General features: G+C 38.7%; 1 protein-coding gene across 7 annotated transcripts in view; it reads left to right on the top strand.

The window, feature by feature from the left end:
* ZNF143 (zinc finger protein 143) overlaps nucleotides 1–20,845 on the top strand; it is a 67,567-nt gene extending 46,722 nt beyond the window's left edge. For 5 of the 7 annotated variants that reach the window (XM_079104280.1, XM_079104282.1, XM_079104279.1 and 2 more), the window contains 3 exons: nucleotides 1,046–1,207; nucleotides 19,132–19,278; nucleotides 20,106–20,845. In XM_079104280.1, coding sequence (XP_078960406.1) covers nucleotides 1,046–1,207; nucleotides 19,132–19,278; nucleotides 20,106–20,189 — 393 coding nt within the window. In that variant the 3' untranslated portion in view covers nucleotides 20,190–20,845. Of the gene's footprint in view, nucleotides 1–1,045; nucleotides 1,208–19,131; nucleotides 19,279–19,813; nucleotides 19,863–20,105 lie in introns of all 7 variants that reach the window. The other 2 variants (XM_079104281.1, XM_079104285.1) reach the window with 2 other exon arrangements.
* Nucleotides 20,846–24,426: the final 3,581 nt, after the last annotated feature.

The following is a 24,426-nucleotide window of genomic DNA, read 5'->3' as shown; positions in this document are numbered from 1 at the left end:
TGGTTCTTGAAGAATTTTCATAAGCTTGTCATGCTAAGAATGAAGGGAAGGACAAAGTCATGAAAATAAAATAGAATTGACTCTGTCTAGGACTGGGAATCATTTGTGACTGGAGAGTCAGATACAGATTTGGAAGCAGTGGAAGATGATCTGGGGAAGTTGGTAAAGGCTAGATCATGAAAGGTCAAGAATGCCATAGAGGGGCTGCGTATATAGCTCAGTTGGTAGAGTGCTTGCCTTGCCTTGCAAGCACAAAGCCCTGGGTTCAATCCCTAGCACCACAAAAAAAAAAAAAAAAAAAAAAAAGAATGCCATAGAGGAAGTCTGGACATTGGGGAATAGGAAATAACTGGGGATTTAAGCAGGTAGAATAATGAGACTTGATTTGCTTTGTTTTAGAAAGGTGTTAAGGTAGAGGATGGTTAAGGAAATAGTTATGCTGGATACCTGGAAAGGAGTTGGATTGCTGAAGAAATTCAGATGAGAGAAAAATAAGGTTGTTAATTAGCAACAGGGATGGAGAGGAAGAGATCATTTAAGAAATACTGCTGTAGGCTGGGAGGGGGCTTGTAGCTCAGTGGTAGAGCACTTGCCTAGCACATGTGAGACACACACCACACAAAAATAAATAAATAAAGGTATTAAAAAAAGAAAAGAAAAGAAAAAAGAAACACTGCTGGGCACAGTAGCAAATGCCTGTAATCCCAGTGACTCAGGGCTGAGGCAGAAGGATTGCAAGGTGAAAACCAGCCCCAACAACTTAGCAAGGTCCTAGCAACTTAGTGAGACCCTGTCTCAAGAATAAAAAATAAAACGGGCTCGGGATGTAGCTCGGTGGTAAAGTGCCTCTGTGCCTCTAATGCCAAAAAAAAGGAAAGAAAGAAAAGAAAAAGATTGATTTGTCTGATGACTAGAAGAATTTATTCAATTACGAAAGGTTTATTTGCTTCCACAGAGTAAACTTTTGTAAGGTTAGGCCCAGTCCTTAACTAAGATTGCCAAATATAACATGAAGCATTGATTTGTAAAAGGCACTGTGTTACAGGTCAACATATCTCAAGCTGACATGCAGGCCATTGGCAACACCATCACAATGGTAACGCAGGATGGCACACCCATCACAGTACCTGCTCATGACGCAGTCATCTCTTCAGCAGGAACACACTCTGTTGCTATGGTCACCGCCGAGGGTTCAGAAGGGCAGCAGGTAATTACCTTTGTCTGTTATATCAGTCAATACATATACCCATATTAAAACTGTTACACATATGGAAAAAAAATCTGTTACACAAATATATAGGATGGTGGTTAGGCATACAAACTTCATATTGAATCCAATTTTGCAATTTCTTGCCTAATTAACCCTCAGAGTCTGATTTTTTGCTCATCTTTAATTAGGAGTGAGTTCCATCTGCCCCATAGGTTGATATAAGGATTAAATGAGATAATGCATGTAAAGTACTCAGCCCAGCTATATATTAAGTGTTCCTCACTGGTAGCTCTTCTTATTACCATCATCATCATCATATACTTAAATTAATTCATTTGAAAAATTAACTTATATATATAGGGGCAGGGGATATAATTCAGTGGTACAGCCCTTGCCTAGTATGCATGAGGCCCTGGGTTCTACCTCCAGCACTACCCCAGAAAAAAAAAATGGTCAAAAAATATATATACAGATCTATAGTGAAAAGTCTTCTCCCATCCCTCCCTTTTTTCTACTCAGTTCTTGCCCCTATAAATAATTCACTTTTATTAATCTCTTGCGTGTTCTTCTAGTAATTTATTAAGCATATACAAATAAATAGTTGCCTTCCCTTCTTTCTTTTTTTTTAAATGACAGTAAATGATACTTTTCTGCATCTTGTTTTTTAAACTTAACAATAAGCTGGGTTGGGTGGTGTGCACCAGCAACTCAGGACACTGAGGCAGGAGGATTGTAAGTTTAAGGGAAATTCAGTGAGACCCTGTCTCAGAATTAAAAATAATTTGGCCCTGAATCAAGGCTAGCAGTTTGTTGAAACTGGTGATTTGAGCAGGTACCTAAATGTCTTTCTATAGTCTGTTGGCCATTTCAGAACTTTGGAAATTTAATCATCAATTCATTTGAAAGAAACATCTGAGTCATTGGAAGTAGATGTGGGCCAAGTCTTATTTGTGGTCTTAGTACTAGGATTCCATTATATCCATACAATATTTATCTCTAGATCTTTCATTTGATCGTTCTTTAGAAGTATAAGGCTCTTAAATCTATTACCAAAAATAAATAAATAAAAATAAAAGGGGCTGGGGGCTGGGTTTGTGGCTCAGTGGTAGAGTGCTTGCCTTTAGGCACTGGGTTCTATACTTAGTACCACATTTAAAAAAATGAATAAATAAAGGTATTTTTTAAAAGATTCGCATTGTTAATATCCTTTAAAAAGGTGGGGGCAGTGGGGCTGTAGTGTAGTGGTAGAGTGTAATCCCTAGTGCCACAAAAAGAATTAAATAAACTCAACATACATATTTTTTTCTGTTTTTATTATAATTAACACATTATAATTGTACAGATTCATGGGTTTCAGTGTGTCATTTCTGTATGTGCATATATCATGCTTTCATCATATCTACCTTCCACTGTCTTCGCCTCTCTCCCTCTTCTCTCTGGTTCCCTCTCTTCCTTAATAGTACCTCTTCTATTTTCAGATCATGTATTTTTTTCTTTTTAGTTTTCACATATGAGAGAAGACATACAATACTTGTCCTTTTGTGTCTTGCTTATTTTATTTAACATGATGGCCTCCATTTCTATCCATTTTGCTACAAATGACAGGATTTCATTCTTTTCTATGAGAATTTTTTAATACTCCATTGTGCATATATACCATATTATTTTATTCATTCATCTATTGATCAGCACCTAGGCTGATTCCATGTGTTGGCTACAGTAAATGGATATGCAGGGATCTTTTTTGTATGCTGACTCCATTTCCTTCAGGTGTACCCCCAGGAGTGGTATAGCTGAATCATGGTAGTTTTGTTTTTAATTTAAGGAATTTCCTTAGTGTTTTTAATAGTGGCTGTACTAATTTACATTCCCACCAACAGTGTATAAAGGTTCCTTTTTCTTCACATCCTCACCAGCATTTGTTACTTTTTGTTTTGTTCTGTTTGTGGTATTGGGGATTGAACACAGGGAGCTCTACCACTGAGCATATCCTCAGCCTTTTTGATTTTTTGTTTTGAAGGGCCTTGCGAGCCTCAAACTTAGGATCCTCCTACCTCAACCTCCTGAGTTGCTGGGATTACAAGCATGCATCACTATGCTGGCTTCAGCATATTTTCATTTGCATTTCTCTGATGGCCAAAGATGTTGAGCATTTTTTCACATAGCCATTTGTACACCTTTTGAAAAATGTCTATTCAGATCATTTGTGTATTTATTGATTGGATTATTCTTTTGCTATTCTTGAATTTTTTATATACTCTGGATATTAATCCTATATCACATGAATAGCTAGCAAAGATTTTCTCCTATTCTATAGGTTGTTTCTTTACTCTGTTGATTGTTTCTTCTCCTTTGCAGAAGCTTTTTAATTTGATATAATTTGATTTGCCAATTCTTGCTTTTATTTCCTGGCCTGTTGGAGTTCTAATCAGGAAGTCATTGCCTGTGCCAGTATCTTGAAGCATTTTCCATATGTTTTCTTCTAATATTATCAGATTCAGATCTTACATTAAGGCCTTTGATCCTTTTTTAAAAAAAATTTAGAGACAGGGTCTTGATGAGTTGCTTAGGGCCTCCCTAAGTTGCTGAGACTGGCTCTGAACTTGTGATCCTCCTGCCTCAGCCTCCTATGCCACTTTAATTACAGGTGTGCGCCACCATGCCCAGCCTTGTGTTCGTTTTTATACAGGGTGAAAGATAGAGATCTAGTTTTAGTCTTCTACATGTGGATTTCCAGTTTTCCCAGCACCATTTGTTGAAGAGGCTGACTTTTCTCTGACGTGCTTTTGGCAATTTTTTTGAGAAGCAGATGGTTGGGATGTGGGCTTATTTTTGCTTCCCTTTTGTATTTTGATCTACATGTCTGTTTTCTGTTTGTTTTGTTTTATACTTGGGATTGAATCCAAAGACTGAACCCAGGAGTGCTTTACCACAAAACTACATTCCCAACCTTTAATTTTTTATTTTGAGACAGGCTTTTACTAAGTTGCTTAGGGCTTCACTAAGTTGCTGAGGCTGGACTCAAACTTGAAATCCTCCTACCTCACTCAGCCTCCTGAATCGCTGTATTGAGGTATATGTCAATGCATCTGATGGCACATGTCTGTTTTATGCTGTTTTGGTTACTGTGACTCTATAGTGTATTTTGAAATAAGGTATTATATATCTCCAACATTGTTTTTTTTCTTTTGGTTCAGGATTTCTTTAGTTGTTCAAGGCCTTTTGTCCTTCCATATAATTTTAGGGTTGATTTTGTGTGTGTGTGTGTGTGTGTGTGTTAAAAATGTCTTTGGTATTTTGATGGGATTGCATTGATTCTGTAGACAACCTTTTGATAGTATGACTTTTTTTTTTAACTTTTATTTGCATTTCTTTTATGCTGAATTTATTCCAGTGCCATGAATTTTTGTTTCTTCTGGGATTTCTTTTTCTTTTGTGCAGCCTCTTTTGGCTTAGGATCAATTTGTTCCTTTTCAGTAAAGATCATCTCAGTGTGGCAGGGGACCAGGGAATCTCATGTATGGGCTAATAAGACCATGTACTTTTTAAGTATAGCAGCCCATCTTGGGTGCTTCATTCACCTGGATAAGTTCAGTGATTAGAGAATGTATATCTAGACCCTTAAGATTAGCATATTTGAAGCATGTGCAGTAGAAATTCACTCTTTTGGAGTCACTGCCCACGTATCCAGCCTGACTATTTGGCCTGGGCATACTTACCAACTCCACATGATGGCCATTTTAACAATATTAATTCCCCAGTACGTGAACATGGGAAGTCTTTCCATCTTCTAGTGTCTTTCTTCTTCAATTTCTTTCTTCTTTGTTTTATAACTTTCATTGTAGAAGTATTTCACTTTGTTGGGTAAGTTTATTCTAGGTATTTTTATATTTTGATGTGGGGGTGCTAATATGAATGGGATTAGTTTCCTGATTTCTTTCTCTCACAGTTCATTATTGGTGTATAGAAAAACTACTGATTTTTGTTTTTTGTTTTGGGTACTGGGGATTTAACCCAGGGGCACTTTGTCACTGAACCACATCCCCAGCCCTTTTTTAATTTAATTTTTATTTTGAGACAGGGTCTCACTAAGTTGCTGAGAGCCTCACTAAGTTGTTGAGGCCATCCTCAAATTTGTGATCCTTCTGTCTAGGTCTCCTGTATCTGGCCTAATTTTTTTTTTTTTTTTTTTTTTTTTTTTTTTGTGGTGCTGGGGATCGAACCCAGGGCCCTGTGCTTGTAAGGCAAGCACTTTACCAACTGAGCTATCTCCCCAGCCCTGGCCTGATTTTTGTATATTGTATTTTGTTTGTTTGTTTTAGTAGTTGTAGATGGACACAGTACCTTCATTTTACTTATTTATTTTAATGCGGTGCTAAGAATCAAACCCAGTGCTTCACACGTGCTTACGCAAGCGCTCTATCACTGAACTACAACCCCAGCCCTGTATATTGGTTTTGTATACTGCTACTTTGCTGAATTTATCAGTTGTAAAAATCATTGGTGGAGTCCTTAGGATTTTCTAAGTATAGAATTCTATCATCTGCAAACAGGGATGATTTAACTTCTTCCTTTTCTGTTTGTATCCCATTTCTTTTTTTGCAATCCCATCTGATTGCTCCAACTAAAATATCAAGTACTATATTGAATAAGAGTAGTGAAAGTGGGGTTGGGGATATAGCTCAGTTGGGAGAGTGCTTCCCTCACAAGCACTAAAGCCCTGGGTTTAAATCCCTAGCACCACAAAAAAAAAAAAAAAAAAAAAAAAAAAAAAGAGTAGTGAAAGTGGACACGCTTATTCTTTTTCTTTTCTTTCTTTTTTTTTTTTGAACCCAGGTTACCACTGAGCTACATTCCCAGCCCTTTTTTATTTTAAGGCAGGGTCTTACAGAGTTTCTTAGGGCCTAAATTGCTGAGATTGGCCTTGAACTTGCAATTTTCCTGCCTTAGCTTCTCAAGTTGCTGAATTTACAGGCATGTGCCCTTTGTCGTATTCTTGATTATAGAGGAAATACTTTCTTTCATTTTTTCCCCATTCAAGTATGGTGTTGGCTGGGGGACTGTCACATACAGCCTTTATTATATTGAGGTATCATCCTTTATCTAGTTTATTCAGGGCTTTTATCACAAAGGGATGTTGGAGTTTATCAGAGACTTTTCCTGCATCTGTTGATTTAATCATGTGTTTTGTTTTGTTTTGTTGTCAGTACTGGGGATTGAATACAGGGGCCCTCTCTACCACTGAGCAATATCCCCTGCCCTTTTTATTTTTTAGTTTGAGAGCGCCTCCATAAGCTTCCTGGGTTGGCCTCAATCTACTGATCATTCTGCCTTAGCTTCCCAAGTAGCTGGGATTTCAGGGAGTCATTACAGCACACAGTGGGTCTTTCTTTCTTTCTTTTTTTAATTTGATCAGCTAGTCTGCATCTTTTAATTGGAGAATAAGACCATTTATATATAGGGTTATTATTGAAAAGTGTATGCTAATTCCTGTCATTTTGTTTTGTTTTTCTTTTTTTCTTTTTTTTTTTTTTTTGAGGTGCTGGGGATCCAACCCAGGGCCTTGTGCTTACAAGGCAAGCACTCTACCGACTGAGCTATCTCCCCAGCCCCGTTTTGTTTTTCTAATGTCTGATTTTTTTTTCTAATTCTCATTTAGTGCTCTATTCTTCTAATGACATTTATTCTTTCCTATTAGCTCGTGATTGTTTATCTTGCTTCCTATTTAGGGTGTAGGATTCTTTCAAGTGTCTTCTGTAATGTTGGTTTAGTTCCTGTAGTGTATATACTTACCCTAGAAAATCTTTATTTCTTCTTCAATTCTGAGGGATAACTTTGCTGGATGTAGTAATCTATGTTGGCAGTTATTTACTTTCAGGGATTAAAATACATGATTCTATGCCCTACGACTCTTTACAGTTCTGATGAGAAATCTGCTGCTCTTTTGACAAGTCTGCTTTTATATGCGATTTGGTGCTTCTCTCTTGCAGCTTTTAATATTATTTCTTTATTCTATACTTTTGGCACTGTAACTATAATATGTCATAAAGCAGTTCTTTTCTGATCATGTCTGTTTGGGGTTCTAAATGCCTTCTATCCCTCCATGTCCATATCTTTCACAAGATTTAGGAATTTTTCTGCTGTTGTTTCACATTACAGTTTTTGAGGCCTTTAACCTATACTTCTCCCTTGCCTATTCCATTTATATGTGTGCTTAGTTTTTAATGATGTCCAATAAATCTTGTATGTTCTGTTCATTCTTATTTTGTTCATTACTGTCTGAATATGATAATATCAAAGCTTATTGTCTTCAAGCTGTGATATTCTTTCTTCTACTTGATCTAGTCTATTTGTGAGATTTTTCAACTAAGCTTTTTATTTGACTTATTAAGCTCTGTTTCTAAGATTTCTCTTTGGTTCTTTTTCAGAAATTCTCGTTCTTTATTGAATTGCTCTTTTATGCCTACACTATCTTTCTTAATTCATTCAGCTACTTATTTGTATCATCTTTTAATTCAATCGTTTAAAAAATCATTCTTTTGAATTCTTTTTCCAGCATCTCATCCCTTTCATTATCTTTGGAATCAGTTATTAGAGTTATGAATATTTGGAGTTGTCATGTTGCCTTGTTTTTTCATATTTTTTTGTGTTGAGATTTAAGCATATATTGGGATAGATATCTCTTCTAATTTTATGTGAGGCTCTTCTTAGTGAGCATCCTTCCCTTGACAGTGAGCCCTGGCATATCAGTTTGTTGAGTAGTTTTGAGTTTGCAAATGAACTTTATAATGTAGTTTTTCTATGGTTTCTTTGGCTGTGATTAGTGGGTTTTGACACAGTGTGTTCTGTATTGGAGGCTGAGGGATTCACTTTCTTTGTAGGCCTCACAGGAGTAGGGTTCCTCTGGTAGTTCAGACAGGTGTGTTGTAGAAAAATGAGTATATGGGGTGTACACTCTATGATTATTCCTACAGTGTTGTCAGCAGTGTATGGAGCAACCTATGTTGAGGTCCCTTATGGATATGATATCCACAATTGTTGTTTTACTCTCTTTGCTGACAATGACTGTCCAGAAGCAGGACTTCAGGACCCCCTTAGCCATGCCTTCTTGGGACCAGGTCTTCTTTAAGTTGAAGTATCTACCAAGGTTTGATTGGGGTGAGGTCATGGCTGGAGTAAGGTACAATTTCTCCCAGCTGGGCTTGGGTGTAGCCCAGTAACAAAGCACCCATCCAGTGTGCTCAGGGTTCCAGACTCAATCCCCCAGGACCACTCAGAAAGAAGAAAACAAACAACAGTAACAACAACATAAAAATAAACTATATATAGAAACACAGTAAAAAATAAGACAAGAATCACAACACTGATAACAATAAAAAAGGACCAGGCATAGTGGCACACACCTGTATACCCAGCTACTCAGGAGGCTGAGGCAGGAGGATCACAAGTTTGAGGCCAGCTTGGGCAACTTGGCAAAACACAGTGTCAACACAAAATAAAGCTGGGTGTGAGGGCACATGCCTGTAATCCCAGTGGCTCTGGAGGCTGAGGCAGAAGGATTGCATGTTCAAAGCCAGCCCCTAAGCAACTCAGTGAGACCCTGTCTCTAGATAAAGTAAAGGGGCTGGGGATGTGGCTTAGTGGTTAAGCATCCCTGGATTCAAGTCTTGGTAGCATAAATAAATAAATAAATATAAAAAGACTTAAGGGTCAGGGATATGGACTGGGTTGTGGCTCAGTGGTAGAGCACTCGCCTAGCATGTGTGAGTCACTGGGTTGAATTCTCAGCACCGCATATAAATAAATGAATAAAATAAGGGCCTATCAACAACTAAAATTTTTTTTTGAAAAATAGAGTCAGGGATGTAGCTCATTAGTAGAGCATTTGGCTAGCCTATGTGAGGTCCTGGATTTTATCTCTAGTATAACAGGGGGGGCGGGGAGAAGAAAAAAAAGAAGGATAACAGAATAGTAAAGAGGAGGAAACAGAAGAAAGAAGAAAATTTTGAAGAAAAAAAATCCAATTAAAGCATTAAAATAAAATAAAGTAAGAAAAAATAATGAGAAATAATCTTAAATAATAATATAAAAGGATAAATGAGGGCAGAGGGAGTCAAAAATTCCTCCCAACTGAGGTGCTTGGATTGTTGATAATTCTCTCCAGGTCTTCTGATGTTGGACTACCAGATATGGGGGCTAGTGTGCTGCAGCTGAAGCCTGTTGTGTTCCTCTCGGCTCATATAAGAACAAGTTTTGGGAGTATGCAGGTGTGCCCTAAGTTTCTCACAGGGCAGGTTAAGGAAATGCTGACTGCACCAGGCCTGTATTCCCTCTGGAAACTGTATGTTGCACTCATTGGCATGGTGAACATTGGGGTTACCAAGAGCCCTTCTTGCTGACTGAGGTTCAGTGGCATGTGGACCACATCAGTCCAGAGGTTTCTAGTCTGTGCATCTGAAGCTATAGCAAATAACCAAACTATTGTATATTCCGGGAATGCCTCCAAGAGTTGAGGAAGCAGTCAGACTCCCAGTTCTGTGCTCAGTGGGGACACAGGAATTGAACAGCTTGCCCACCTTGGCCTTGTAGTTTTCTGCCAGCATTGGTCTCTGAGTTCTTGGACCTGGCCTCCTTGGGAAACCATAAGCGATGGTCTCCTTATCACAGGGTAGAATCACAAACTGCTGTGCCATCTATTCCCTTCCCCATCACAGCCTGTGCTTCCAGATTTTAAACCTCTCAGGTTTGCATCAGACATTCTCCCAAACCATGACAGTCTCGCATGACTGTCTCCCACCCAGTCAAAGCAAAGGGTGTCTGCAGGAACTCAGTTCTGATTTTTCCTAGTTTGCTGATCCCTAGAGCAGTTTAGTCCCTACATGACCCTTCTCAATATGGCTCCTGGTTATAGCACTCAGAGTTTGCTGAATGATGTGATGATATAATGTAAGCTAGCTTGTTGTGCAGGAGAAATCACTTTCAGGCTGAATCTCAAAAATGGGTTTAAAGCTTGTAAGAACCACAGTTCTTACAGTTAGGACTGCTGGTCTGCTGTTATAATCCAGGTTGTTTGCATTCTCTAACTTACATTGTGTTTGAAGTGTTGTGTTCCTTATCCCTGGCCAGGGAACTAGGGTTGTTGCAAATTGCTTTGAACTTTTCTTTAAGCTATCTTTTCAATTCTCTTAAACCTTGTTGTTTAGGTTTCCTGTCACTACTGTTTTGGTTCCCAAAGTTCTTCCTTTTTTTCTCTCCTCAGAATATGATTTCTCCTTTGTTGTCTTGACTCTTCTCACTTGTAGAGTCACATGAAGGGTACCTCTATTCCACCATCTTGTTTCCCCATTTCTTACTATTAAGATTGAAATGGATATCAGGCATGTCTGTAATCCCAGAGACTTGGGAGACTAAGGCAGGAGGATTGTGAATTCAAAACCAGCCTCAGCAATTTTGCAAGGTTCTAAGCAACAGTGAGACCCTGTCTCAAAATAAAATATAAAAAGGGCTGAGGATATGGCTCAGTGATTAAGCACACTTGGGTTCAATCCCTAGTACAAAAAAAAAAAAAAAAAAAATTGAAATGAACTCATCTATCAGAGAAAGATTTTTGGGAGCATAGAAAGAATCCTTGGGCCTAGTCTTTCAACAGGTATTTATTTCACATCAGCTGCATTACATACAAGGAGTAAAATGGTGAAAGGGACAGTCTGTGCCCACATAGAGGTTATGTTCAGTGAGATAAGATATACGCCTAAACCCAAAAGAGAAACAGTAGAACAAAGCCATACACACCCAGCTAGTTAACTCTAGCCCCCTATGCAAGAAATGTCTCTGAGCCAGCTCAGATCTACTGATCTCAAAGACTTCATCTTCAAAGACTGTGTCATGGTCCCCAGAACTACCTTAACAATACATCCCCACAGTACTAGAGATTTAACCCAGGGCCTCCTGCATGCTTGAGAAGCAGTCTACCACCAAGCTATACCCTTACCCCCTTTTTAACTTCTTTTGAGACAGGGTCTCACTAAGTTGGCCAGGCTGGCCTCAGACTTGCAATCTCCTGCTTCGACCCTGAGTCACTGGGATTACAGATGTGCACCATACCACCTGGCTTGGAATGAGCTGAGCTGATATGAAAATTCACATGATAATGCAAAAAGAAGCTATAAAAGTCAAAACAGTCTGTTTTTGGAGACAGGGAGACAGAATCTTGCTATGTTGCCCAGGTAGTTCTCTTAACTCCTGGGCTTAAGCAATTCTTCCACTTCAGCCTCCTGGGACGTCAGGTTTGCACCACCTTGCCTGGCTTAGCAAAAACAATCTTCAAACACAGAACAAAGTTAGAGGTCTTATTTACGTTGAAATGCAAAACTCAGAATCATAAAACTTCCAGAAGAGAGGCAAATATTTTTGAACATCAGGGTAAAGATTTCTTGGACAGAATAGAAGAGGCACTAAGAAAAGGAAAGGAAAAAACCAGATATATTGGATTTAGAGTTAATTTTGCTCGCTGAAGACAATGTAAGGTAAGGATTAGGTATCTCTCAGACAGGGAAAAGACACACTATATATACATCTGTTTAACAACAGACTTACATTGAGAATATGTAACAGCCACAAATCAACAATAAAAAGATGGACAGCCCTTTAAAAATGAACAACAACAAATATATTTGGGGGGGGGTACTGGGGATTGAACCCAGGGGCACTTAACCTCTAAGCCACATCTCCAGCCTTTTTTTATATTTTAGTGACAGGGTCTCACTGAATTGCTTAGGGCCTTCTTAAGTTACTGAGGCTGGCTTTGAACTTGTGATCCTCCTGCCTCAGCCTCCCTGGTCGCTGGGATTACAGGCATGTGTGGGTGCACCAGATGAACTTTTTAAATGTATAGATCATTCTATCATTTCTGTTGTTTATTTGAATAGACCTGTCCCCAAAGAAGATATAGTCTATGAATGGCCTATAAGACAAAAAAAAGAAAAAAAAAAAAAAGTTCACATCTTTGGTCATCAAAGAAATGCAAAATAAGGGGCTAAGGGTATGTAGATCAGTAGAATGCTTGTCTAGCAGAAACCCTGGGTTTGATCCCCAGCAGAGAAGGAAGGAAGGGAGGGAGGAAAGAAAGAAAGAACAAATGAAAATTGCTATGAGATACCATCTCAGACCCAACACAGTGGCTAAAATCTAAAACCAAATGTTGACAAGGATGTGAAGCAGCTAATGGGAGTATAAAATAAAACATCCATCTCTGAGAATCATTTGGTAGTTTCTTATAAAGTAAAAAAAACCTGTACTTATGATTCAGCAACTCCAACCAGAACACATATTTTATGATTCTATTTAGCCAGGCATGCACACCTGAAATTCCAGTAATTTGGGAGTCTGATGCAGGAGGATTGCAAGTTAGAGGCCAGCCTCAGCAACTTAGTGAGACCTTGTCTCAAAATAAAAAATCAAAAGGGCTGAGGATATAACTCAGTGGTAAAGTTCTCTTGGGTTGAATCTTGAGTACCAAAAAATAAAGTCAAACATCTCTATGACATAGCAATTCCACTAGGATACATATGAACAATTATATGATCTATGGATAGACAGAATTAATCCATTTTGGAGGGAAATTAAGTAGAATATGAAGAAATTACTCCATATTTTGTTTTAGGTAGTGGTTTTAGAGATGTATTTAAGTGTCAGAATTCAACAGACTACCTAACATTATTGCATTTTTTTTCATTCATTTTTACTATATGCTAATTATACCTTTATATTTTAAAAGAGACCAAAACAAAACATAGATACTAGCCTTCAGGCTATCTTGTGGACAGGATGGTCCCACCTAATCAGTTTGCAGTCATTTCCATGGTTCAAAGATTCCAGGATGAGTTTATAGCCCAGCTTAGGTAAATATACCTTGTATCAATTACAATTGCAAGTCTGACCCTAAGGCAAGCATTCTTATGTAAACTGTCTGTAGGTTGTGGGTCTGGAAACTAATCAGGACTTAAGGCTTAGAAAGATGGAATGAAACCAGGCAGCTTCCAGCAACAGGAAATAATACAAGGGATGGGGGTTTCACTTCAGGACCAGATGCTGCCACTACTCCTTCTGCTGCAGTGGTAGGCCTTTGGGCAATGTTAGCTTCTGGGATATTTGGACTCAACCTGTGAATTGCTTTTATACTTAAATTGGCTGCAGCTATTTCTCTGCATGCACTGGGAAATCCTTCCTAACTCAATCCCCTCCTCTTTCTTTCCCCCTTCCCCTCCCACAATTGGGTTTCTCATTCTTAATTTTTGGGGGTCAGTGCATAGGAGCAAACACAGTGCCTTATGCATGCTAAGCACACACTCTACCACTGAGTTATACCCGCTGCCTTTGTCTTAAAAATTGACCATTCAAAGGAGTAAGGACAGTCTTTCAACAAATGGTACTGGGAAGACTGGATATCCACATGCAAAAGAATGAAACTGTACCCTTACCTGATGCCATATACAAAAAGTATCTCGAGGTGGATCAAAGATCTGAATTTAAGAGCTTAAACTGTAAAACTCTTAGAAGAAAATAGATGAAAATCTTCATGACCTTGGACTAGGCAATGATTTCTTACACATGACACTAAAAGCATAGATAGTAAAAGGGGAGAAACTAGATAAATTGGTGTTATGGTTTGGATATGAGGTGTCCCCCAACAGCTCACGTCAGACAGTGCACAAAGGTTTGGAGTAGATATGATTGGGCTGCACATAGCCTTATACTAATCAGTGAATTAATCCTTGATGGGGTTAACTGAGTGGTAACTGGAGGCTGGTGGGGTGTGGCTGGAGAAAGTGATTAATTGGGGGCATGGCTATGAGATATTTATTTGTGTCTGGCAAGTAGAGACCTCTTTCTCTGCCCTCTGATCTCTATGTGAGCTGTTTCCTTCTGCCACACTCTTCCTTCATGAAGAGCCCCGAGTAATGGGATCCGCCTCCTATGGACTAAGACCTCTGAAACCATGAGCCCTCAACTGAACTTTTCCTCTCCTGCAATTGTTCTGGTCGGGTCTTTTGGTCGCAGCAGGGAAAAACCTGAATAAAACAATTGGGTTTTGTCAAAGTGTGGCTCAGCAGCAGAGCACTTGCCTAAACATGATTCAATCCCTAACTGTAGGAAGAAAAAAAAAAAAGTTTTTGTGCATCACAGGATATTACCAAGAGAGTGAAAAGATAACCTCCAAAATACTTGCAAATCATAGATCTGATTTGCACAACAATAAAAACCCCAACTTAAAAATGAACAAAGGACTTAAGTAGACATTTAAAACAAAAGGCCAGTAGTGACTCGGGAGGCTGAGGCAGGAGGATCTCGAGGTCAAAGCCAGCTTCAGCAAAAGTGAGGCACTGAGCAACTCAGTGAGACCCTGTCTCTAATAAAATAAAAAAGGGGCTGGGGATGTAGCTCATTAGTTGAGTGCCCCTGAGTTCAATCCCTGGTTACTCCCCCACCCCCCAAGAAAGGCCAATAAACCCATAAAAAGATGTTCAATATCAATCATTAGGGAAATGCAAATCAAAATTACAGTGAGCTCTTCCTTCACCTCCATTAGAATAATTATTATACACCCCCCCCCAAAAAAAAAAAGTTAGCAAAGATGTAAAGAAATTGGAACTTTAAAGTATCACTGGTAAAAATGTAAAATGGCATAGCCATGCTGGATGTGGTGGCACATACAAACCAGTAAACCAGTTTTATTTTTTGACACAAAATTATTCATAGTATTTCCTTATTAATTCTTTAATGTCTGTAGGATCTGAAATGATGTTGCTCTTCTATTCTTTTTTTAAATATTTTTTTTAATTGTCAATGGACCTTTATTTTATTTTAATTATATGCAGTGCTAAGAATTGAACCCAGTGTCTCATGCGTGCTAGGCAAGCACTCTACCACTGAGCCACAACCCAGCCCTTGTCTATTCTTGATTCTGATAATTTGTATCTTTTTTCTTGATCATCTTTCTAGGGATTCATGAATTTTACTATTAATCATTCTCAGAAAAAAATCTTACACAGAACAAACCTTTATCTTTAAAATTTTTCTTTTAAAATTGTTTGTGTATGTGTGTGTGTGTTGGTAATGGTACCAGAAGTGCTGTACCGGTGATTGATAGTATCGTTCTAATACCCTGTAGACTTTTTGAGATAGGGTTTTGCTAAATTGCCAAGGGTATCCTCAAATTTATAATCTTCCTGCCTCAGCCACCTGAGTCTTTGGGATTACAGGCATGCACCTGGCTTATTTCATTAATTTCTGTTCAGACTTTGATTATTTCCTTCCATTTACTTTTTACATTTATTTATTTATTCATTTATTTATTTATTTATTGCCAAGAATGGAACCCAGGGGTACTTAACCACTGAGCCACATCCCCAGCCCTTTTTAAATATTTTATTTAGAGACAGGGTCTTGCTGAGTTGCTTAGGGCCTCACTAAATTGCTGAGGCTGCCTTTGAACTCTATGATCCTCCTGCCTCAGCTTCTCAAGACACTGGAATTGCAGAAAAATGCCACTGCACTGGGCCTTCTATTTACTTTGCGGGGGCCAGGAAGATTAGGGATTGAACCCAAGGGAACTTTACCACTGAGCTACATCCTCAATCCTTTTCTTTTTTCTTTTTTTTTTTTTTTTTGCGATAGGGTCTCATCAAGTTGCTGAGGGTCTGTCTAATTTGCTGAGACTGGCCTCAAACTTGTGATCTTCCTCCTCATCCTCCCGAGTTACTAGGATTACAGGCATGCACCTGGCTCTATTTACTTTTGGTTTAATTTTTTCTCTCTCTTTTATTTCTGTTGATATAAGATAAACACTAAAATTATTTAATGTTTTTCCTAATATAAGAATTTAAAGCTACAAATTTCCCTCTAAGACTTGCTTTAGGTTCAATTCACAAATTTTGATACATTATGTTATTCTGTGGTCATTTCTTCTTTGACAGTGGATTACTTAGACATATTTTTTAATTTCTGAATATGTGGTACTTTTCTAGATATTGCTTTGATTTTTTATTTTAAATCTGTTGTGCTTACAGCATGTTCTATAAGATTTAATTTTTTTTTTTTTTTTTTTTTTTTTCAGTACTGGGGATTGAACTCAGGGCCCTTTATATATGCTAGGCAAGTGCTCTACCAGAGCCCCATTCCCAGCACTTCTTTAAGGATTTTTGAACTCAGTTATTAGGTGCATATGTACTTCAATTCCTCTAAAGACTTCCTACCTATATCCTCTTGTGTTTTTCTTTTCTTTTTTTGCGGTTGATTTAGGAATTACAATATTCATCCTAAATTATCAATCTTCTTATACTTAATGTTGTACCACTTTATCTTCAAGCATGGACTTTGTACTTTGTGAAAGCAGGTCTATTTCAGTTTGGCTATTGGGTCGTAGAGTGAATCTTTAGTCCTGACAGAGCCTTTTTTTTTTTTTTTTTTTTTTAACTTATTGCTGTTTTATTTATTTATTTATTTTTATTTTATTTTTACAGACTGCAATTTGATTCACTGTACACAAATAGGGTGCAACTTTTCATTTCTACAGTTGTACACGATGTAGTCCTGACATAATCTTTACTTCAAGAGTGTGGGCTTTAAGCTTTCAGCTTTTCAATATAAAAGCCTGAGGTGTTTACCAACCCTCACAACTTGGTAGGATTGAAATTGCAAATTTTGCCTTTCTTCTGATGAGTGTTACTTAAATCTCTTGGCCCCTGGCAGCTGCTTATTGGTACTTTACTGGAAACTGCACATATTTGTGGTTTATATATCTTAAGGATTTGAGAAGAGTAGATTTGAGGGTCCTATCTCTAGTTCTCTCCTTTCTTATATATCCCTCCAATGGATAGCTATTCTGGCAGCCTTGGATTCCATTATCTGAGCCCCTAAGTTACTCAATGCTAAAAAGATGATTCGTACATCAGAGGAAAATCTATCTAAAATATAGATGTAACCCAGGCAGTTCCCTTCTTTTGAGAATCCCCTCTAGTTTTTTTCCCTGCTTTTTATGGTTCTCCAATGCCTTCAAATTTGCTTTTTTTTATATTTTTGTCAGAGAGTTTATAATTACTATCTTCAGGAGGTTTAGTCTAGTGAAATCTACTCCAGGAGCTGGGGTTGTTGCTTAGTGGTAGAGCACTTACCTAACATGTGTAAGGCCCTAGGTACACCGCACAAAACAAACAGTATATGCGACTACTATTGTTGAACTGAAATCTGGTTTTGGTTTTTTGGGGTGTTTTTTGAACATTAGCAGACTTGATGCAAGCTAAATATCTAATAGCTTAAAAATCTACCATTTTTAGTAGATTAATTGCCAAGTAAAACAGCAGTTTTAATTTTTTGAAATGTTATTTGTTCTTTGTGAATATACATGACAATAGAGTATATTTTGACATATTTATACAACATGGAGTATATTCTAATTAGGATCCTAGTCTTGTGGTTGAGCAATTTTAAGTTTTAATTTGTTTTTTCCTCTGAATTTGGCTGAAAAAAACTTTTATTTATTTTCAGTACTAGGGATCAATCCAATGCCTAGTGCATGCTAATCAAATGTTATACTGTTATGAGCTATACCCAGCCCAGAAATTTCAGAATATTATGTAACAAAAGTAATTGTCATTTTCTATATCATATACATTTTTTAAAACTACATTAACCAGACACAGTGGTGTATAGGGATCTGAAGTTTGAGGCCAGCCTCAGCAACTTAGGCCCTAAACAACTCAATAAGACCCTGTCTCAGAATTTAAAATAGGGCTGGGGATGTAACTCAGTAGTAAATCATCCCTGGGTTCAATCTCCAGCACCAAATAAATAAAATTTAAAAAGAAGTTACGTTTATGCCATGTGCTGTGGAGCGTGCCTTAATTCCAGCTACTTGGCAGGCTGAGGCAGGAGGATCACAAATTCAGGGTCAGCCTTGGTCATTTGCAGAGACCCTGTCTCAAAATAAAAAATACAAAGGGCTGGGGGCATAGTTCATTGGTGGATCACTACTTGGTTTAGCCCCCTATACTGAAAAAATAAAAGAGAAAAGCTTCATTTGTGGTGTAAGAGTCACAAAAGCACTGTTAACATATTTGGCTATAGGCTTCAGGAGGAATATAGAAAGTTTCTGTGGAGTCTAAAATGGGAAATGAGGCTGGGTACAGAGGCACACACCTGTAATCCCAGTGACTCAGGAAGTTTAGGCAGGAGGATCACAAGTTTGAAGCCAGCCTCAGCAAGTTAGTGAGGCCCTAAGCAACTTAGAGAGACCTTGTCTCAAAATAAAAAGTAAGATGATCTGGGAGTGTGGCTCAGTGGCAAAGTGTCCCTGAGTTCAATCCATAGTACCAAAATTAAATAAATGAATGAAATAGGAAATGAGTATAAGAAATGATGTGGTTCATTAATAATGCTACTGGTCCTTCCACTTTTCCTAGTTAAATGGAAATCTAATTTTAAATGGAATAGGTAAACAGGAGAAAGTAGTCTATTCTCTACCACTGATCCAAACTCAGAAGTAAATATCATTTGTAATGTGAAGTAGTCTACCAATACAATTTTCCAAGCAACCACTTCCAGGTAATAGATCCTAAGTACAACCACATATCCCTGGCATAGCAGGTCTACCTCTCCAGTGTCCTCTGCTCTCTTTTGCCAATGGTTTGCTTCATAAACTTAGATACATCCCTTCTCTCTGAGCCTGAATTTCCTCAAATAAAAAAGAAGAGTCCATAATGGATAGTATAAGGTCTCTTCTAGTGATAGGCTTCACAAGTCTATGATCACAAGTCTGTTTCCTTTTGAATTTGAAGACAGTCCCTCACATTAAATAGACTTTATCCTATTTGAGTCATAGATTTAATTCTTCATGTGTGCACTGCTTATTTGTTTTACTTAAGGTTGCAATTGTGGCTCAAGACCTGGCAGCATTCCATACAGCCTCATCAGAAATAGGGCACCAGCAGCACAGCCATCATTTAGTAACCACAGAAACAAGACCTCTGACCTTAGTGGCAACATCCAATGGCACCCAGATTGCAGTTCAGGTGAGTACAAGGGCAAGCTCTTCTCAGCTGACGGAAGTGCTACTAATAGCCCTCAACTCAGGAACTGTGCTTTGTATGTAACCCACACAAAAGCAGGACAGACTTATTTGGGTACCTAACTTACTTTTAAAAAATTTCAATAAGACCAGCATTTTGTTCTTTACTCCCTCTGCATATTCTTGAAAATTTTATAGCAAGAAAAATATCTCAGGCATGTGTCCCTGTGTGTACCCAGCCAGCCATCTTTACTCTCAAAATAAAAGTCTAATTAGGCAGTATTTTGTAAAGCTCTTAAGAGCTACTCTTGGAGATGAACCTAGTATAAATACAGAGCCTAAATTGAGTGGGGAATGTCAGAAGACCTGCAAGGAGCCATTCTCTGAGAAGAGTCACTGGATTCAAGTAGAGAATCTAGAATCCTAGATGCTAGGTGCAGATACCCTCCCCTTAAGGATGATTTTCTTCCATATGTTTAATTGATAAAGGGTTAGAATGCACTCAGGAAAATGCCAGGTTGGTTTTCTTTAATTTATAGGTGTAGAAGCTAACAGCTCCAGAAGTTCTCCATCTCCAGATTGGCCAAGGTGACTACCTTTTGTCCCTTGCATGTATAAACAGTTTATCAAAATCCCAAATAAAGAAACTGTATTATTCTCCCCTGCAGAAATTTGGTTTTGTGTTCTTAATGATTAGGTCAGAATAATATTTTTAACAAGCCCCAAAACTACAGAGACATTTCACTTGTGGAATATAACATTTCCTTTCAGCATTCTCTTGGCTGTGGCTTTTAGGTTGTTAGTGTTTGATGTGTTATGTTCCTGTTTCAGCTTGGAGAACAGCCATCTCTGGAAGAAGCCATTAGAATAGCATCTAGGATCCAACAAGGGGAAACGCCAGGGTTGGATGACTAATCCTCAGAACAAAGAAGCAATAAAGCAGAAGGAGCCTTTCATCTTCTGGCAGCAGAAATCCCTGAAGCCTGGGCCCTGGAAAACCAGTTTTCCATTCCTAATACACTGTACACATTTTTATGCAAGAGTGGAGAACATTTTATTCTTGACACTTTTGTGTATATAACCCTTGGAATAGATTCCCAAAGTGATTCATTGTGTACAAGGAAGTATGAAATTAGGGCAATACAGTAAATTTTCATGTTACTCTTTTATCAGATCACAAACTCCTAGAATCTACTTGCAAGACCAGTGAAGTCTTACGGAGTGTTACGATGGATTTTTAACTTACTGTGAAAAAAAAAATAAAGGCTGTATCTAAAATGTCGAAGGTTCTACATGTCAAACAATCATAATTCCAAAAGCCATCATGGTCAATAAAGGATGTAAAGCCTTCAGGTATTTCCCTGAGTTAGTGTCTGCAGTTTTTGTTCTGCTATATTCTTTTTCATTTTTATTTGTATCTCATGGTTTGAAGACTATCCCTGTTACATACCAACGCTTGGAGCTGAAATGCTAATTTTATTAGCATTACATTGGATTATGTATAAAATTATAAAGTTTGGTTATTTAAAAATTAAAACATTAAATCCAAAATTTGGGTTTTGTTAAAGATTTTACTTAGTGTTCAGTCTTTTGTTACTATTTTTCTTTTTTTGTTTTGTTTTGTTTTTTTAATAATGAATTGTCAAGTTTGACCAGAAGCCAGGCACAGTATTGGATGCTTGTAATCCCAGCAGCTCAGGAGGCTGAGGCAGGAGGATCAAGAGTTCAAAGCCAGCCTTAGCAACTTAGCAAGGCACTAAGCAACTCAGCAAGACCCTGTCTCTAAATAAAATATAAAAATTTATTTTTATAAGTGTCCCTGGGTTCAGTTCCTGGTACCAAAAAAAAAAAAAGTTTGAACACTGGTGCCCAGTGCTGTAACTAGAAATGGCTTTACTCTGAAAATTAGGTTAATAGGTTGGTGTAAATTATTTCTTTTTGCTTATGTGCTTTTGTTTTAAGACCTGTTTACCCTTAATTTTATTATTAATTTTGAATACAGCAATTTTTAAAATGTTACCTTTATATTTGTTTTGTTAAATTGGTGTGGGTAGGGAAATATTGAAGAAAGTACCAGAAATACAGCTGGGTCCAGTGGTGCATACCTGAAATCTTAGCAACTTGGGAGACTGAGGCAGGAGGATTGCAATTTTGAGGCCAGTCTCAGCAACTTAGCAAGACCCTCTCTCAAAAAATTTAAATAAAGGACTAGGGTTGTCCTTCTAGGACTAGGGATAATGTGCCCCTAGGTTCAATCCCTAATACCATAAAAACCAAAGTGCCACAAATGTAACAGATCATAACCTGGTATACATAGGTTAAGGGTATGTTGTGTATAAACACAAAATAAGTACTTTTCTATATTTTCTATATTGTACTCATGACAATCACATGAGATACTTGGGTGTTTTGTTTTGGGATACTGGGGATTGAACCCATGGGCACTCTGTCACTGAGATACATTCCTAGCCCTTTTAGTTTTTTTTTATTTTGACATGGGGTCTTGCTAAGTTGCTGAGGCTGGCCTCAAACTTGCAGTTCTCCTGTCTCGGTCTCCCAAGTAGCTGCAATTACAGGTGTGTATCTCACAAGAGGCACTGCAGCCAACCTCTTGTGAGATATTTGGGATTTACTATCCATTTTATACATGAGGAAACAGCACCCACAAGGCTAACTGTCCTACCCAGGCCTTTAAGCTATGACTGGACAACCCAAGCTTTTGACTCCAAACCCAGAGAATTTTTTTCACTATACCACACTACCTCCTCAAATGATTATTTGTAGCAGAGATTATCCAGATGCAATTTGGCCATTTCTGATTTCCTAATGACCTGAGCACTTAAAAATTATTATGTCAAATTCAGTCCATCAAGGTAAAAAGAAAAGGTAAAGAACAGTCCTGCATTAGCCACTCCTGCACTGTCTTTTACCCAGCATTGTTTGCTAGAGCACTGTAGTGTGGCTATGTTTCACTTTAAGCTCTACAACACAAAGGGGAAAACATTGTGCTGTTTTATTCAATGTAAATTTTATCTTTGATTGAGTCCTTTGAACTCTTGCTAAACGGGATCATGACGGTCATTTAATATGAGAAAAACTTCAAGGTTGGGCAGAGAAAGAATTGGTTGCTTTCCCTTCAAAGCCCTTTCTAAATAAATAGCATAAGAAAAGGTCCTAGTTGTCCACAGATCCAGATTTCCTTTCTTTCTTTTTTTTTTTTTTGGCATGGAGGATTGAACAACCCAAGGGCACTTAACCAATGAGCCACATTCCCAGTCCTTTTTAATATTTTATTTAGAGATAGGGTCTTGCTGAGTTGCTTAGGACCTCACCAAGTTGCTGACAGCCTTCATTCTTGATGGAGACATTTAAGCACCCACAGAACTACTCCCTAAGGCTGTCCCAACAAGGGCTGGCATGGTGGGACAGACCCAACCTGTGAATCACAGGGTGGGGCCTCATCCCACCAGGGTTGGTCACTGACTGCTGACAGGAGCTGCTCAACTGGCCTAGGCAGGCTATTGTGCTTTGCTTCCTAAGACTAAAACCCAAGCTATCTGCCTCCTTTGGCCCCTTAGATCTTTCTTTGCTTAAACTCCAGCCCCTTTGCCAGTTAGATAGGGCAGGGCTGAGTTGAATAGTTGATGGACTTGATTATATCCCACTGCACCCAAATAAAAGGGCATCACATGCTACTGGTTGTCTCCAACCTGTTAGGGAGATGGTGTATTTTCCCCAGACTCCCACTGCTGTGCCGATAGTTGCTAGTGAGGTTCTTGAGGGGTCTCTTCAAATATGAGATGTTGAAAGGAGTCCAAAGTTGAAAAATCCCAGAAAGGCACTTGAATCAAGAGTACATTTGAGCAAATGGAGCCAGTTGGAGCATAACCCTCTGCAATATGATCCAGACAATGCTTAAGGCAAACCCTTCAGTCCAAGTAGAACACTCTACCCTACCCCAGGCACAACTTGAGGCCATTACAAAGAAAAAGCTCATTGTCAACAGTCTGCACTCTTTGTAAGAACTTAAGAAATATAGTGAGGATGATGGCCTCCATATTGCTTTACAGGTAGCAGCTGCCCAGAGAGCCAGATCTCTTCTTCCCCCCTGCCCACCTCCCAGGCTTTCAGAAACTAACTTTGGCCAGTCTCACACGCTGCCTGGCTCCCTGTATGGCAGCCCTGGGCTAGGTTAGCAACTTGGGAAACTGCCCTCAGTGTTGAAATTGACTGGATTTGTTTATCAACTTACATTCCAATATATTCTCAGATAAGAGAACTATGCTCAGTGAACTATGAGCAGAGCACTCAACAGTGAGCAAGGAGGTGAAAAGCAAGGGGCATAGCTGAAGGCTGTTGCCAAGGAGCAAAAGGGAACATATGGAAAGTAGAGATGAACTGCTTCTACCCCCTTCATTGAGAGTATTTTCTCTACTTCAGTTTCCTCTGGGGATAAAAGAGTCTGTCAAAGAATATTGCAGCCAAACACCTTTTTTTCCCTAAGAAAGAGGGCTGGCTTCATGAGTGTGTTGTCAGTACAGTTTGAATCAGAACCTGTACTCACAGGGGCCCTACATTTAGGGTTTAATGCACCTGCCTGCCATCTTGAAAGTCGTCTTTTTTTTTTTTTAATATATTTTGAGCTGTGGATGGATATTTATTTTATTTATTTATTTATTTAAATATGGTGCTGAGATTGAACCCATCCTCACACATGCTAGGCAAACGCCCTACCACTAAACCACAACCCCAGCCCCATCTTGAAATTCTTACTAGTCTTATCTTTGAATCTGTTTTGTGGAACCCTGTGCAATAGTAGAGCATGCTCTGGGGGCTTGGAGCCTGGGCTCATACAAGTCTTACTCCTGGAAGGTTTCTCACCATACTTCCCTTCCCACTGTTGGCCTCCCACTTCTTACTCTCACCCCACAACTGCTGCCACCCTCTGCAGGAACCCTGTGGAGTGAGTTGTGGTGGTGGCCGTTCCTACCCTGGGCCCCTGGCCTACCCCTTCTCTAAGTGCATCCCAACTCTGAGCTTTAAAGATACTTGGGTGAACCTGTTTACTGTGGACTAAGTTGGCAGGCTGTGGGAAGGGGAGAGAAGGGGATCCTGGCAGGAAGGGAATCCTGGCAGTTGTCAGGCTAACAAG

Source organism: Sciurus vulgaris (genome assembly GCF_902686455.1).
Source record: "Sciurus vulgaris genome assembly, chromosome: 11".
Classification (NCBI taxonomy): domain Eukaryota; kingdom Metazoa; phylum Chordata; class Mammalia; order Rodentia; family Sciuridae; genus Sciurus; species Sciurus vulgaris.
This window is presented reverse-complemented; position numbering and strand designations above follow the sequence as displayed.